This window comes from Cnephaeus nilssonii (assembly GCF_951640355.1).
Source record: "Cnephaeus nilssonii genome assembly, chromosome: 12".
NCBI classification, from domain to species: domain Eukaryota; kingdom Metazoa; phylum Chordata; class Mammalia; order Chiroptera; family Vespertilionidae; genus Cnephaeus; species Cnephaeus nilssonii.
In genome coordinates this window covers 71,794,125-71,810,544 of record NC_137083.1, presented here as the reverse complement: position 1 = coordinate 71,810,544, position 16,420 = coordinate 71,794,125, and the positions used below count along the sequence as shown (strand labels likewise).

At 45.5% G+C, this 16,420-nt stretch overlaps 1 protein-coding gene across 7 annotated transcripts in view; it reads left to right on the top strand.

Annotated features, from left to right (window-relative positions):
- Positions 1-653: 653 nt before the first annotated feature.
- Positions 654-16,420, top strand: part of ST7 (suppression of tumorigenicity 7) — a 307,385-nt gene continuing 291,618 nt past the window's right edge. For all 7 annotated transcript variants that reach the window (XM_079786006.1, XM_079786004.1, XM_079786003.1 and 4 more), the window contains exon 1: positions 654-1,776. In XM_079786006.1, coding sequence (XP_079642132.1) covers positions 1,626-1,776 — 151 coding nt within the window. In that variant the 5' untranslated portion in view covers positions 654-1,625. The remainder of the gene's footprint in view (positions 1,777-16,420) is intronic.

The following is a 16,420-nucleotide window of genomic DNA, read 5'->3' as shown; positions in this document are numbered from 1 at the left end:
CCAAATTGGAGGATAAACAAACATTCTTTCAAGACATTTCTTTGGAAAACCCCCATGCTGATTCAAGGAAGACAAAACCAAGGTAAACAGCGTGTACAACCCAAGTCTTGCTTGAGAGTGATTTCTCTTCAGGCCTGCAAACTGGTGACAGGAGCACATTCGCCTTTTTTCTAGTTGTCGGGGAGATGGTTCATTCCCGAGGCCCAGAGAAAAAAACAGAGTGCGGGGTTCAGGCCCTTGTGCCCTGGCATTCACCAGATTGCAACTGAATTCTTGTTTCAGTTTAAGGGAAACAGCTCCATGGCTCTGTGCCTCAGTTTCCCTCTCTGCATAATGGGAGCTATTGGAGGATTACATTAGATTATACAGACCTTGCAACTGAATTCTTTTTTTAAAAAAATATATTTTATTGATTTTTTACAGAGAGGAAGAGAGAGGGATAGAGAGTTAGAAACATCGATGAGAGAGAAACATCGACCAGCTGCCTCCTGCACACCCCCCACAGGGGATGTGCCCGCAACCAAGGCACGTGCCCCCGACAGGAATCGAACCGGGGACCCTTGAGTCTGCAGGCCGACGCTCTATCCACTGAGCCAAACCGGTTTCGGCACAACTGAATTCTTGTTTCAGTTTAAGGTAAACTGCTCCATGACTCTGTGCCTCAGTTTCCTTCTCTGCATAATGGGAGCTATTGGAGGATTACACTAGATTATACAGACCTTGCAACCGAATTCTTGTTTCAGTTTAAGGTAAACTGCTCCGTGGCTCTGTGCCTCAGTTTCCCTCTCTGCATAATGGGCGCTATTGGAGGATTACACTAGATTATACAGACCTTGCAACTGAATTCTTGTTTCAGTTTAAGGTAAACTGCTCCGTGGCTCTGTGCCTCAGTTTCCCTCTCTGCATAATGGGCGCTATTGGAGGACTACACTGGATTATACAGACCTTGCAACTGAATTCTTGTTTCAGTTTAAGGTAAACTGCTCCGTGGCTCTGTGCCTCAGTTTCCCTCTCTGCATAATGGGCGCTATTGGAGGATTACATTAGATTATACAGACCTTGCAACTGAATTCTTGTTTCAGTTTAAGGTAAACTGCTCCGTGGCTCTGTGCCTCAGTTTCCCTCTCTGCATAATGGGCGCTATTGGAGGACTACACTAGATTATACAGACCTTGCAACTGAATTCTTGTTTCAGTTTAAGGGAAACTGCTCCGTGGCTCTGTGCCTCAGTTTCCCTCTCTGCATAATGGGCGCTATTGGAGGACTACACTGGATTATACAGACCTTGGAGGGGTGCCTCGCCTGCAGGAAGCCCTCCACACCCGTTGTGGTTGTGTCCAGAGTGGCCCCTCGGCCGGTCTTTCTAAATATAAGCATCATAAAAATAAATGGCACCAGCCCGTGAGGGGGCAGGGCCACGTGACCCCTCCGGAGAGCCACTCGCAGGGCCTCCTGAGCCTCGGCGAGCGGCGGGGAAGGCCGGGCGGGCGCGCGGCTCCGGGCGGCGGCGGCGGGCCGGGGGGCGCTCCGGGCGGCGGCGGCGGCGGCGGCGGCGCGAGCGGCGCCTCGGCCGGTGAATCATCCGGCAGACACCGGGAGCGCGGCCGCCGGGAGCAGCGCGGAAAATGGCCGAAGCGGGCGCGGGCTTTCTGGAGCAGCTCAAGTCCTGCGTCGTGTGGTCCTGGACTTACCTCTGGACCGTGTGGTTCTTCCTCGTGCTCTTCCTGGTCTACATCCTGCGGGTGCCCTTGAAGATCAACGACAACTTGAGCACAGGTGAGGCCGCGCCGCCGGCCGGGCCCGCCCTCCCCCACCCGGAAAGTTAGTGCAACTCGCGCGGGGCCGCGGGCCGGGGGCGGGGGCGGGCGGGCGCGCGCGGGGCCCGGGCTCCGCCGCCGGGGCCACCTGCCGGGGGCGCCGCGCCTCGGGCGACCGCTGGCCCGCGGGCCGTTGGCGAACGGCCGGCCGCCTTCCCGGCCCCGCGACCGGGAGGAGGAGGCGCCGCGCTCACGCCGCGAGGCGGGCCCGGCAGCGGCGACGGCCCCGCGGCCCGAACCGGCCGCCCTCCCGGGTGCTCGTCGGCGGGCGACGGCGGGGGACGGGGGTGGGGAGCGAGGGAGCCCCCGCGGACGCCCCTGGGGTCCGCGCGTGACCCCCGAGGGTTCCCGGCCGGGACCGCGTCCTTCCTCACCCCTCTCGGCCGCGGGTGCGGGACGTGCGAGGGGTAGTCGGCGAGGCGTCGGTCCCCGCCGGCGGGGCTCGGCGGCCGCGGGCGCCCCCTGGGGTGCTGACGGGGTGCCGGTCAGCGAAGCCCCCGAAAGGGGCCGTCCCGGAGGCGCGCCCCGGCCCGCCCGAGTGCGGGCCCCTGGGGCTTGGGGTGGGCGGGGCGTCGCTCCGAGCGGGACCCGTAGGGATTCCCGCCGGCATTGCTCCGGGCTGGGGAGACGGGTTGGGGTGACGCGTCGGGTTACCCAAGGCCGTGGCGAGGGGAGACGGAGCGGGGCGCAGGGTTTAGGATGCCGCTCAGTGGCCCGCTCCGGGGCCCGGGAGCTCCGTAGGCCCCGCAGGTCCCCCGCGGTCGCACGGTCGTCAGAATAGAACCAACTTGCCCACCGAGCCCTGGAGAAACAGCCACGGAGAAAACTCACACCGCCTCCAGAGACAGTTCAGGAACGTGAAGTGTGTTCTGCGGGGAGGGGGACAACCCTTCGTGAAGTCTGGAAATAGTTGTGGGACTAGATAGATTTTGCATTTTTTAAAAAAACATTTTTAATTTCCCAGTTCTTTGGGAAATCCTTACAGTCCTGAATGTGTGTCTACGCCGTGTCTGTGTCTGTCTGTGTCTGTGTATATTCCTGCCTAGTGTGTGATGGGCGCGCGCTGGGAGGCCGGGTCTGGAGACGCGTTTGTTTTCCTGTGCGGTGATCGCTCGCGGACACCGCTGTCAGCACTCTTGGGGTGAGGTCCTCACTCACTGCGCTGGGAGGTACCGTGCTTTTCAGTAGAAACCTCAGACATGTTCACCACCTTAACTTGAACTCCTGTTCACATTTACATTGGTTTCATCGAGTCCCCTGGGTTAGTGCCCCTGCCGAGCAGATAGGATTCTGCACCCTGGAGTCACTTACCACTTTTTTTATTTTCCCTTCCCCCTCCCTCTCCTCACTTACCACTTTATTTATTTATTTAATATTTTATTGATTTTTTTACAGAGAGGAAGGGAGAGGGACAGAGAGTTAGAAACATCGATGAGAGAGAAACATCCATCAGCTGCCTCTTGCACACCCCCTACTGGGGATGTGTCCGCAACCAATGTACATGCCCTTGACCGGAATCGAACCTGGGACCCTTCAGTCCGCAGGCCGACGCTCTATCCACTGAGCCAAACCTGTTAGGCTCACTTACCACTTTAATAGTCACTGCTCAGTCCTTGGATTCAGTCATCCCATGGACCATGGCTTTCGGGCTTTTCATCTGTTAGAGTGGCTGCTTGTCACAATACTGCCTTCCTTGCTTTATGTAAATATATCTCTAAGGTACCTTCTAGCCCTGACCGGTTTGGCTCAGTGGACAGAGCGTCGGCCTGCGGACTCCAGGGTCCCAGGTTTGATTCCGGTCAAGGGCCTGTACCTTGGTTGTGGGCACATCCCCAGTAGGGGGCCTGCAGGAGGCAGCCGGTTGATGTTTCTCTCTCATCGATGTTTCTAACTCTCTATCTCTCTCCCTTCCTCTCTGTAAGAAATAAGATATATTAAAAAAAAAATGATACCTTCTAGTCCCAAAGTCCTATAATTTTAAGAAGTTCATTGAATATATGTAGTAAGGGAATTGTATTTATTGGTAAGTGGGTTTTATTTTTTTTCCTCCCAAAAGAGTCATTGTAGGATTTTAAAAATGTGAATGTTTCTCATTTAAAATTTGTATTTCAGAACACACATTTGTATGCTACATTTTCTTAAAGTAGATTAAATAATCACCCATGTGTGTATATGTGTTCATGTACCCATAAAATGCTATATACCAATACTTTATGCAGAACAGGCAAAAAGCAAAAAGTACATGTTGGGAATGTGTGTAGTTTTTTAAGGAAGAAATTATTAGGTCTTCTCACAGCAACTTTAATCTAGCTTTTTTCACAAATACCTTTGTTAATTTGAATAGGTTCATTTCTCATTTGAACTTATAAGAGAAAATATGATGATGAATAGGCCATCTGGGTTGAATCTCATCAGCTACATGATGGAGGGAGACTGAGGCAGTTTTCCACAGTGATGCTAGCCGTCTATTTTCAGTTTGGTTTTATGCACATTCTAGCCATAAAGGAAGGTGAAAGGAGCAGCACACTGAGCAGCTGCCTCTGCTGTTTCTGGGAAGAAGTGGGAGAGGCAGGCATTGGAACCTCCCTGGTGGAACTTGGTTCTTGCGGGGAGATCTAAAGGGGTGCTCAAGGGGCTCATTTTGCTGTTCCTGAGCCCTGTGGTGCTCTTCCTGTGAGGTGAAGGCAAGTGTCCCTGGAGAGGCAGCTGAGTCTAGAGCTGCTTCTAGGGCCTTCTGCCTCAGGAAAGCTGAGGACAGCGCTGCAGGGAGGTAGATCCCGGACCAGGGCTGCCGTGACACAGACCCAGCTCTGCTCTGTAGGGTCGTGGACTCGGGTTGTTCTGGATATCTACATGGCTTGTTTTTCCCCATATCTTGATCACGGATGGCATCTTTAATATTTCTGACCTCATCATATTTTGTGGTAAATATGCTAAACCCATCAAAATTTTCTTGAATGCCCCCTATGCATAGGGCACTGTGACAGGTGCTAGGATGGGAAAGATTATGCAAGTTTGTAAAATTCAGGTTAAATAAGGAGTTTACAACTGGGTACAACTTCTCATAATGCAAAGTGGAGCAGGGCAAGGCCCTGGGGGCTTCTTTTGGACCGAGTCTTGGGGGATGAGGAGAATTCCACAGATGTGAGTTGGGGACACAGAGGATGACCTCCCAAACAAAGGCTCGGATATGTGAAAGTGCAGGTCGGATTCAGAGCACTGGGAATCGTGGAATTTAAAACAGTAAAGGACCTTATTGAACAATGCTCCCTTTGCAGTTCTCCCATCATGTGTAGTTTTCCAATGAAAAATACCTTCAAGGTTCTCTTCATGCTGGTCTTCTCCTCTACTCCCACCATCTGGATTTGCTTGCCCTTTATTGCATCGAGCTGCCCTTTAGGGTAGGAACAGAGTTCAAACAATTCCACGGTGTTTGTTAGCCACACAGAGAAAACTTCAGTTAGGCAACCAAATCTAACAATGAAAAGTGACTTTGAAGAAGGAAAGTGGAGAAAGCAAACATATTAGGAATAGCATGTACTGGTTAGCTTTGATAATTGCTTTTTTGATGCTCTGCCCTTGAGTTGGAGAAAAGAGTGTTAAAATAGTTTTTTGATTTCCTGAAAATACAATGAACTTTTAACATGATTTAAAAAATCCTCTGAATTATATCATTACTTGTCACTTTTTAAGTGAATTAACATCCTAAAACAGTGCTTTTCCAGAAGGACAGAAAATTAATACATAGGAGTAGCCATGCAGGATATAATATATTCAAGAAAAACAGTAGAATAGATTAGTTTAAAAATGGTGCTATAATTTACCTTATACTGTGATGTTGATATCACTTTCTCATCTACCTTATGTTCTGAGATTTTTAGGTGCTGCATTTAAAAGTTTGCATTGCCATTTTTGTACCACACAGTGATTTTTCAATTCTTTCTCTGTTTCCCGGAAAGCAAGTTTTCAAAGATCTTTGAAATTGTATTTCATTGCTTTTGGAAAACAAATGTAATGGTCTCACCTAAATTTAGTGTTGTTTATATTATAAAACGTGTGTGTGTGTGTGTGTGTGTGTGTGTGTGTGTGTGTGTGTGAGATTTAAGGTGATAAATACAGATGCTAAATTCTCATTACTGAACTGAAATGATACATAACTTCAGGTGCAGCTCAGTTTTGAGTATTTTCATACTGAAAATAGTTGCTCTAAATTTAATTAACACTGGCCTTCTTATCTGGAAGGCCTGCTTTCAGTTTACCTACTTCTTTTGCCCCTGCTGTGCCTGTTTAAAATCTTCTCCCATCTGTAAATCCCACCAATCCTTCAAGGACTACCTTGCATGCTGCTTCTGATGGTTTCAATTGAAAGAAATATTTCTTCCAACTTTTACAGTGCATTATCTGAGAGGCATGTTGGCTCTTTTTACCTTGCACTGTGTATCAGTGTTTTTACCTTGCAGTGTGTGTCAGTGTTGGTGTGTAGTTATTCTCTTTCTGTAAATGTGCTTCATAGCTTCTACTAGACTCCTTCTTCGTTTCCCAGTACAATTCCTTGTACATAGTAGTTTCTTATGATTCACTCTGTGAATGAATCTTCAAGTTACTGTGTACCCAGTGAGTTGGGATAGGAACAGTGGAATTGATTCAGATGCGCACCATCTGATTTTCCAGTTTTAGATGGAGGTCTAAAGCTGTCACAAAAACTTAAAAAAATTTTTTCTGATAGGTCATGTGCATCTAATTTATGGTAATCCAGTGTATAAACACATACAAGGACAATTTTCTGATTAATGTCAGCTTTGAGTAGAGGCTATATCCTAGACATCTTAGTAGCTCTTATTTCTGGAGACGTTTTTCTCAGCCACTAATGAAGCAATCTGAATGATGCTTTTTTTTCTCAGACACTCAGTTTCCATACATGTACAATGCTAGCTTTGCATTCCTTAAGGTTCTTTCTGGCTATAGGATTCTGTTTCATTGTCTTGGATAAATTTCATTGAATACAGAGTATAGAACCAAGCAAATACGTAGACTTAATATGTTTTTTTCCAGTTTGGACTCTTAATTCTTAGTGAAGACAACTCCAGATTTCATGTGGCTTCCTTCGGTAGCTTTCCACCTCAAAAATAAAATCCAGGTATATTACCCTGGCTTATAAAGTCTGATGATCTGACCCCTTTCCACCCCTTCTATCTGAATTTCTACCATTCTTCATCAAGGTCACTACCCTCCAGACATGTTGTAATTTCTCTCTCATTCTTAATCATATTTGCTTGGCCTTATGGCTTTTACTCTATCTGTTCCCTCCACCAGAAAGTTTTTCTACTTGACTTTTGCATGATAGTCTTCTTAGTAGTCACATCTCTGCTTAAATATATTATCTTCTTTCGAGGGGTTTTCCTTCATGATCCAATTTAAAATGACCATCTGGTCATTGTAATATCACCTGATTTGAATTCTCTGCTTAGCATTGAGCATGGTTTAGTACAGTCGTCGGCAAACTCATTGGTCAACAGAGCCAAATATCAACAGTACAACGATTGAAATTTCTTTTGAGAGCCAAATTTTTTAAACTTGAACTTCTTCTAACGCCACTTCTTCAAAATAGACTCGCCCATGCCGTGGTATTTTGTGGAAGAGCCACACTCAAGGGGCCAAAGAGCTGCATGTGGCTCGCGAGCCGCAGTTTGCCGACCACGGGTTTAGTATGATTCTTGTTTGTTTCTTTATTTATTGTAGGGGTCAGATGATCAGACTTTGTAAGCCAGGAAAATAGTTGTCCCATGTGACAGTAAACTCATTGAGAATAGGACCTCATTTATCTTGCTTTGTCTTATTGTGTATTCCCAGGATCTTGAACAATGAGTATTTGGGCCTAACACATCCTCAGTATTTGTTGAATGAATGAAAAACTATGTCAGTTGGTTGTAGTGACTCAGCAGTAATATTGCCACTTATTGCATACCTGGTTGTTCTAGTCCATTTCACTGACTCTCATTCACTGGTTAATTCATTCATCCTCTGGTTTGTTTAGTCACTCATTTGGAAAAGCACGTACCTGTAAAATTAAAGTTCCATCATTCCTGTCAATTATTATTGGGACACATAATCTCATGTCAGTATTCCTCCCAGTTTCTGTACTTGTTTTCTGTGCTGAACAATTAATATCCCCTAATATACTGCCAAGTTCACTAATGCTTCCAAGTATATTTTGCTTCCTATGAGCAAGAATCATGCCTGGTTGAAATTAGATCTTAAAAATAAGATCCAGCCTAGCTGGCGTGGCTCAGTGGTTGAGAGTTGACCTATGAACCAGGAGGTCATGGTTCCATTCCCACTCAGGGCACATGCCCAGGTTGTAGGCTTGATCACCAGTTTGGGGTGTGCAGAAGGCAGCCGATTCTCTCTCATCATTGATGTTTCTATTCCTCTCTCCCTTCCTCTCTGAAATCAATAAAAATATATTTTTAAAAAAAAAGAGATTCAGTGTAAATCTGTAGATTGGAACTAGGAAGGGATGAAGAATCTACATTTATTGAATTCTTACATGAGCCAGGCACTGTGCTGCCTGCTTTTTGTTAGCCTCCCAAAAGTCTGTTTATATCCCATATAAACAATTATATAGCTGACTAGAAGCCTGGTGCACGAAATTCGTGCACTGGGGATGGAAAAGGGGGGGGGGTCCCTCAGTCTGGCCTGTGCCCTCTCCCAGTTTGGGACCTCTCGCTCCTTACCGCCCTCCTGCTCGCTGCTCCTTACCACTCAAGCTCGCTGCTCCTTAGTGCTGCTGTGGAGGCGGGAGAGGCCAGCCATGAGCCCAGCTTCTGGCTGAGTGGCGCTCCCCCTGTGGGAACACACAGACCACCAAGGGGCAATTCCTGCATTGAGCGTTTGCCCCCTGGTGGTCAGTGCGCATCATAGTGACCGGTCGTTCTGGTCGTTCTGCTGTAATGGTCGCTTATGCTTTTATTATATAGATAGTTTCTTTGTACCCATGGAATGAAAATTGTTCAAAGCAAAACTAGTACTGTTATAATACTAGTTGTCCTATTAAGTGAAGCAGTACAAGTGATCACATTAAAACATGTATTTTAATGGGAAAGCAGCTTAATTTATGAATGAGAATGAGAACTTGGTGGAGATTTTTGGAAGACTATTTCCTTAGTATACCCGGAAGATCTTGAGAGTGGGCATTGTGACTTTTCATTTCTTGTATTTCTATCATATGTTCATTGCTCAGTGATGATAAATGAAAAGAGGGATGCGTGGATTACTTCGGGTGTTTTTAAGGCTTTCCAAGATTGATAGCACTGGTGGTCCTATTTTACTTCACCACCTAAGGGTTTTCTTTCCCTGGATTCAGAGGGTTATTGTTACTGCTCAGCTCTCAGGGCTGGGCTTATTATTTGGTTCACAGCTGAAACTCAGAGAGCTAAAAGGATACTTCTGAGGTAGCTGGGCAAGAGATTGAAGACTAGGGGAGGAAAATAGTGTTTCTGTGTATTCAAAGGAGAAATTCAGAGCAGGAAAATACTGTGGGGAAGAAGGGATGGTATGGTATAAGGGTGACTGGTCAGGTGGGTCAGGGCAGCTTAGTGATTGTCTAGATGTGGGACTGGAATGGGATTGATAGAAAGTGTACAACTGGACAAATACTACTTGAGGCGTGTTCATGCTTCTTAAACTGCAATAGCCACCACCCTGGGCATTCTATGAATATTTGTGTGGTAGAGATAGTTGCCTTTGGCTTTCCAGCTTGGTGAATAGTGGCTCCCTTGACTGGAATGCGACTTCATAGGAGATGGTAAAGTGAATCAGACAGTTCTTTGTAGACTGTAAACTACTATTTAAATCCAAGACATTGTAATAGCTTGTTTCTGTAGAAGTTTGTATTTGAAGGGCTTTGTCTGCCACCGTGAAATGACAGGTTAAAATACATAGTGGGATCTCATTTATCCTGGATAGTCTTCCTAAAGAATATATATAAAAAAATGCACTGGACAGGATAATGGATTGTTTGTAACCATACTACTGACCATTTGTTTGTCATAAATATGAAAGACTGTCTCCCAACATCCTTATTCTATTTGAGATGTCATTGTAAAGATAGCTATAAAGGGTTTTGAGTTTCCTGGAAGAGAGAGATTATGTAATGAAATTCATTTTTGATATTACAGTGGAGCAGGACAGCTGCCCATGTGTTACTGTTACCAATCCTTCAAATATAGCAGGCATTTCTGCACTACCAACTGTGCTAAAATTAGAAACTGACAGGCCCAGTTAGTTCTAGCAGTTTTTCATATTAGCTGTGTCTGTGGCCAGAGGAGTCACTGTTTAATTGTAATTACTAAATATCTCAGCAAAATAAGGCAGCATTTATCTGAGAGAGCATTTTTTTCCCCTCTGAATTTTAGGAAACTGAGAGTATATTCGTTATAAGCATACTCTTTGTTTCTTAAGTTGACCTCCAATCTAAGTACAGAATTTTGGTTAAGTGTCAGTCTTTATGAAATTTTGAGCAAGCCTGTAGAGGATTTTAAAGAAATCTCTTAGGTGAGTGAGGAAGGGAGTCTTATTTATTTAAAATAAAAAAGCTTTACAATATAAAATAGTACAATCACTTGAAACATTCTCAGGCATAAAATAGTCTTTAAAAAAGAAGTGGCTTTTAAAAATAAGCAGTTTGAATTTATGTGTGATCTAGAGTTGGACAGTGTTTTGTGGTTTTGAAGTCAGTTGTAGTAACACTCTAAAGTGTTATTTGATTAGCAGTAGCTAATAGAATGCTTACAGTTCTTCCCTCTGTTAAGTTTTTCCAGTTTCTACTTTCTTCTTGGGAATAAGAGAATGAAATTTACTTTCTTTACAAATGATCTTTTTCATTTATTTGATAGGTACTGTTTATTGAGCATTATTAATAGAACTAATAAAGTAATGCTCTTCAGGTGTTTCTCAATTTATTATACCCACTTGACTCCATTGGTTTTCTTTCTGTGACATATATTTACTAGTAGATTTCTATAATGTCACAATGTAAGACCTGCTATGATCTGGTTTGTACTTTTTCCTAGGACTCTGTTGGAGGGGGAGGGTACTTACTTCCTTATTGATATATTTTATTTAAAATAAAGCACAACCAATTATACTTTTCTCAGTTCAGGCTCACAGTACTTGAAATTATGGGTTAAAGAGAAAATTTTTTTCTAAACTTATTTGCCTCTTTTAGCAAAGAGAGAGCTTTAAATTGTTACATTTACATTTGAGAGATGAAGTATGAGAAGCTAAATGATAGTTTTTAAATATTAGAAACTTGCTTCTCAATTGTTTTTTCTCTAAACTGGAAATTGTGTATATGTATTATCATTCGGTAAGTCTGCAATTGTAATACAAAAAATCTAATAGCAGCCTGGCCGATACGCCTCAGTGGTTGAGTACCGACCAATGAACCAGGAGGACATGGTTCGATTCCTGGTCAGGGCACATGCTTGGGTTGCAGGCTCAATCACTGGTGGTGGGGTGTGGGGGGGGCATGCTTCTCATCATTGATGTTTCTATCTTTCTCTCTCCCTTCCTCTCTCTGAAATCAATAAAAAATATATCAACAACAACAAAGAAATCTAATAGCAAATCCAATCAGTTGGAGAAGACCATTCTAAGAATAAACCGCCCCCCCCCCCCCCATTATTTGAACAATAATTTTCTTGGAGGGAGATACAGAAGAAATAACAACATAATATCAGTTATGTTTGAGCAAAGATGCAGACATTAATTAGTTTTGACTATAAAAGTATTCCTAAAAATGCTTGGATTTTGCATGAATAGTTATTTTTCACTAGAGGCCCGGTGCATGAAATTTGTGCACAGGTAGGGTCCCTCGGCCTGGCTGGTGATCAGGTGCCTTCCTTCTGGCTGCCGGCTGGGGCCTTCCTTCCCCTGGCTGCTGGCTGCTGGCTGGGGCCTTCTTTCATTCCGCGCTGCCCTGCCCCCTGGTGGTCAGCGCACATCATAGCGAGTGGTCAAACTCCCGGTCAGTCAAACTCCCAAGGAGACAATTTGCATATTAGCCTTTTATTACATAGGATTGCTCGCCTACAGAAAATAATGTAACAATATCTGATAGTTTTTTAAAAACAAAGGAATTATAATTCTTATTTGTTAAAATTTTTTTTACCATATACAAAATAAATCTATTACCAGATTGTAGATAAAAAGCCATTTACATGCAATAAACACTAGTATTTCAAGGAAAAAAGATTTTAAATATAATAACATTACCAAAACTGTACTAACAGTATAATATCACAAAAGTTGTAGGAAATATTGAAAGTCTGCAAATAACAGGGATACTTCTATTATATTCTAAAATATTTTTTTCCTCTGGCTCCATTTTTGTTCATCAGTTTATGTTGTTCATTATATTCCACAAATGATTGAAATCTTGTGATGTTTATTTTTTTCCGACTGGTTTATTTCTCTTAGCATAATGCTCTCCATGTCCATCCATGCTGTTGTGAATGGTAAGAGTTCTTTCTTTTTTTACAGCAGTGTAGTATTCCATTGTGTAGATGTACCACAGTTTTTTAATCCACTCATCTGCTGATGGGTGTTTCCAAATCTTAGCTATTGTAAATTGTGCTGCTATGGACATAAGGGTGCATGTATCCTTTCTGATTGGTGTTTCTGATTTCTTTCTTTTTTTTTTTAAGTTTAAATTCTTTATGGTTTAAAGTATTACTTGAGTCTTCTTTTCCCCCATTGACCTCCTCTGGCTGCTCCCACCCCCCAACACATGCCTTCACCCCCCTACTGTCTGTGTCCATTGGTTATGCTCATATGCTTGCATGCAGGTCCTTTACCTCCCCCCTTTTCCCCCATTCCCCCACCGCCTTCCCTCATAGGTTGGACAGTCTGTTCGATGCTTCTATGTCTCTGGTTCTATTTTTGTTCATCAGTTTATGTTCATTATATTCCACAAATGAGTGAGGTCATGTGATATTTATCTGTCTCTGACTGGTTTATTTCACTTAGCATAATGCTCTCCAGGTCCATCCATGCTGTTGCAAATGATAAGAGTTCCTTCTTTTTTATAGCAGCACTAAGGGCCCAGTGCATGAATTTGTGCACCTTGAAAGGAACTGTGGGCCGCGAGGCTGCGGTGGGTACGGGGGCGGATCTTGGCCCATCCTCTGTGCTCCGGCCTGGCCCCTCCCACCATGGCCCCCTGGTCCCCTCTCTGCGGGCAGCTCCACTCCCACCACTGCCGCTCCCATGCGCTGACAGCGCCGGCCCTGCTTGCACCTGCTGATGGCACGGAGCAATTGGGGCTGGCGCCGGCAGCGGGTGCGAGTGGGGTCAGCGTCGTCAGTGGGTGCAAGTGGCGGCAGCTGCCCCAATCGCCCCTCAGGAGCAGGGGGAGGTGGAGAAGCCCTCAGGGGCGATTGGGGCTGGCAGCTGCCACTTGCACCCACTGATGGTGCCAAGTGATCGGGACCGGTGCTGGGCGCTGGTAGCAGGTGCAAGCGGCAGCTCTGGCGCCAGCAAGCGGGTGTGAGTGGGGCCGTCACCGGCGTCAGGTGCGAGAGATGGCTGCTGGCCCAAATTGCCCCCTCAGGAGCACAGGGAGTTGGAGAAGCCCCGAGGGGTGATCGGGGCTGGCAGCCGCTCCTCGCACCCGCTGATGGTGCCGAGTGATCAGGGCCAGTGCTGGGCGCCAGCAGTGGGTGTGAGCGGGGCTGGCACCAGCAGCAGGTGCGAGTCCCGGGTGGGACCGTGGTGCCCGGGAGCAAAAAATTTTCAGTAACCACCAGAGGCGTGCCCTGATGACAGCAACTGGCACCCCACCTTGGCCTGGCACCCTGGCTCACCTGCTCTACCATCCCGCTGGGGCTGACGCCCGCCATATTTGGTGCTCTGGTGCCTGCTGCCGAAGCCCACCATGTTCTGCTCACTCCCCCTGGTGGTCAGCGCATGTCATAGCGACCAGTTGTTCAGTGGTTCAGTTGTTCTGCCGATGGGTCTATTTGCATATTAGGGTTTTATATATATAGATAGTATTCCATTGTGTAGATGTACCACAGTTTTTTAATCCACTCATCTACTGATGGGCACTTAGGCTGTTTCCAAATCTTAGCTATTGTAAATTGTGCTGCTATGAACATAGGGGTGCATATATCCTTTCTGATTGGTGTTTCTGATTTCTTGAGATATATTCCTAAAGTGGGATTACTGGGTCAAATTTTTAATTTTTTGAGGAAACTCCATACTATTTTCCACAGTGGCTGCACCAGTCTGCATTCCCATCAGCAGTGCACGAGGGTTCCTTTTTCTCCACATCCTCACCAGAACTTGTTGTTTGTTGATTTGTTGATGATATACATTCTGACAGGTGTGAGATGGTACCTCATTGTCATTTTGATTTGCATCTCTAGGATGATTAGTGACTTTGAGCATATTTTCTAGGTGTGGTTGTGGGAGGTGGTGAGTACAGGCGGTTACCTATGCTGCCATATTGGTTCTCGTTTTATTTTTATTTTTTATTTTGTCAGTTTATTTTGTTCATTAGATTCCACATATAAGTGAGATCATGTGATATTTGTCTTTCTCTGACTGGCTTATTTACTAATGATTTAAAAAATTTATCTTTATTGTTGAAAGTATTATATATGTTCCTCCTTTTGCCCCCCATTGAGCCCCTCCCCAGGCCTTCAATGCTCTTTTTTCATTTTTTTTAATCCTCACTGGAGGAGTAAGGATATTTTTTTCCATTGATTTTTAGAGAGGGGAGATGAGAGAGAGAGAGAGAAAGAGAGAGAGGGAGAGAGCAAGAGAGAGAGAGAGAGAGAGAGAGAAACATCGATGTGAGAGAGTCACATTGATTGAACCCAGAGCAGGGGCTTGGGTTTGAACCTGCAACTGAGGTACGTGCCCTTGTCCAGGAATCAAACCCATGACTCTACCATCCAAGGCCAATGCTCTAACCACTGAGCAACCAGACAGGGCCCTTCTTTTAAAAACTTCAAATGTATTTAGTTATTTAAAGCGAGGTTTAATTTTAATAGTAATTTTTTTATTTCTTGAATTTTATGGAATGTTAATTAAAACTTTTAAAATTTATTTTTCAATTCCATTGACATATAATATACTAGAGGCCCAGTGCACGAAATTCTTGCACGGGAGGGGTGTGTGTGTCCCTCATCCCAGCCTGCAGCCTCTCCAATCTGGGACCCCTCAGGGAATGTCCGACTGCCAGTTTAGGCCTGATCCCACAGGGACAGCCCTTTCGCAATCTGGGACCGCTGGCTCCTAACCGCTTGCCTGCCTGCCTGCCAGCCTGATTGCCCCTAACTGCCCTCCCGTGCCGGCCTGATCACCCCCTAACTGCCCTCCTTTGCTGGCCTGATTGCCCCTAACTGCCCTCCCCTGCTGGCCTGATTACCCCTAACTGCCCTCCCCTGCCGGCCTGATTGCCCCTAACTGCCCTCCCCTGCTGGTTTGATTGCCCCTAACTGCCTCTGCCTCGGCCCCCGCCACCGTGGCTTTGTCCGGAAGATGTCCAGTCTAATTAGCATATTACCCTTTTATTAGTATAGATTAGTTTCAGGTGTACCACGTAATGATTAGACATTTATATAGCTCACAAAGTGATCATCCTGATAAGTCTTGTACCCATCTGACTTATTATAATATTTCTAGAGGCCCGGTGTATGAGATTCGTGCACTCGGTGGGGGAGGGGGGCGGGCAGTGTGTGTCCCTCAGCCTAGTCTGCACCCTCTTGCAGTCCGGGAGCCCTCGGAGGATGTCCTTAGTGCTGCCGCAGAGGCAGGAGAAGCTCCCACCACCGCCGCTGTGCTCGCTAGCCGTGAGCCTGGCTTTTGGCTGAGCGGTGCCCCCCCGTGGGAGCACACCGACCACCAGGGGCAGCTCCTGCATTGAGCGTCTGTCCCCCAGTGGTCAGTGCACGTCATAGCGACTGTTCATTCCACCATTAGGTTGATTTGCATATTTAGCCTTTTATTATATAGGATTGACTATATTTTGTATTCTGTACTTTACATCTCATGAGTATTTTTATAACTGGCTATTTATATTTCTTAATTCCTTTTATCTTTGTCACCTAAACACCAAACCCCCTCCTATCTGGCAAGTGTATTAATCAGTTACTGGAGAACTGGAATTTCTTTTTTCCCCCCAATATTTTTATTGATTTCAGAGAGGAAGGGAGAGGGGGATAGAAACACCAATGATGAGAGAGAATAATTGATCGGCTGCCTCCTGCATGCCCCCTACTGGGGATTGAGCCTGCAACCTGGGCATGTGCCCTTGACCGGAATCAAACCCGGGACCCTTCAGTCCGCAGGCCAATGCACTTTCCACTGTTACACACTGGCTGGGGTGAGAACTGGGATTTCAATAGACCTGGCTCTAAAGTCTTATCCTTTTGGATTAATTTTGCCATCATCTATTTGTTATATCCTTCAATTCTTAAAATGGAATTGATCTAAATTTGTGAAGATGTAAGGACTTGAAGAATTGAGCCTTATTGTAAAGGGCATGTCTACTGGAAAGCAGAAGTTTAAAGTAGTTAGTGAAGTAAAGTCCATGA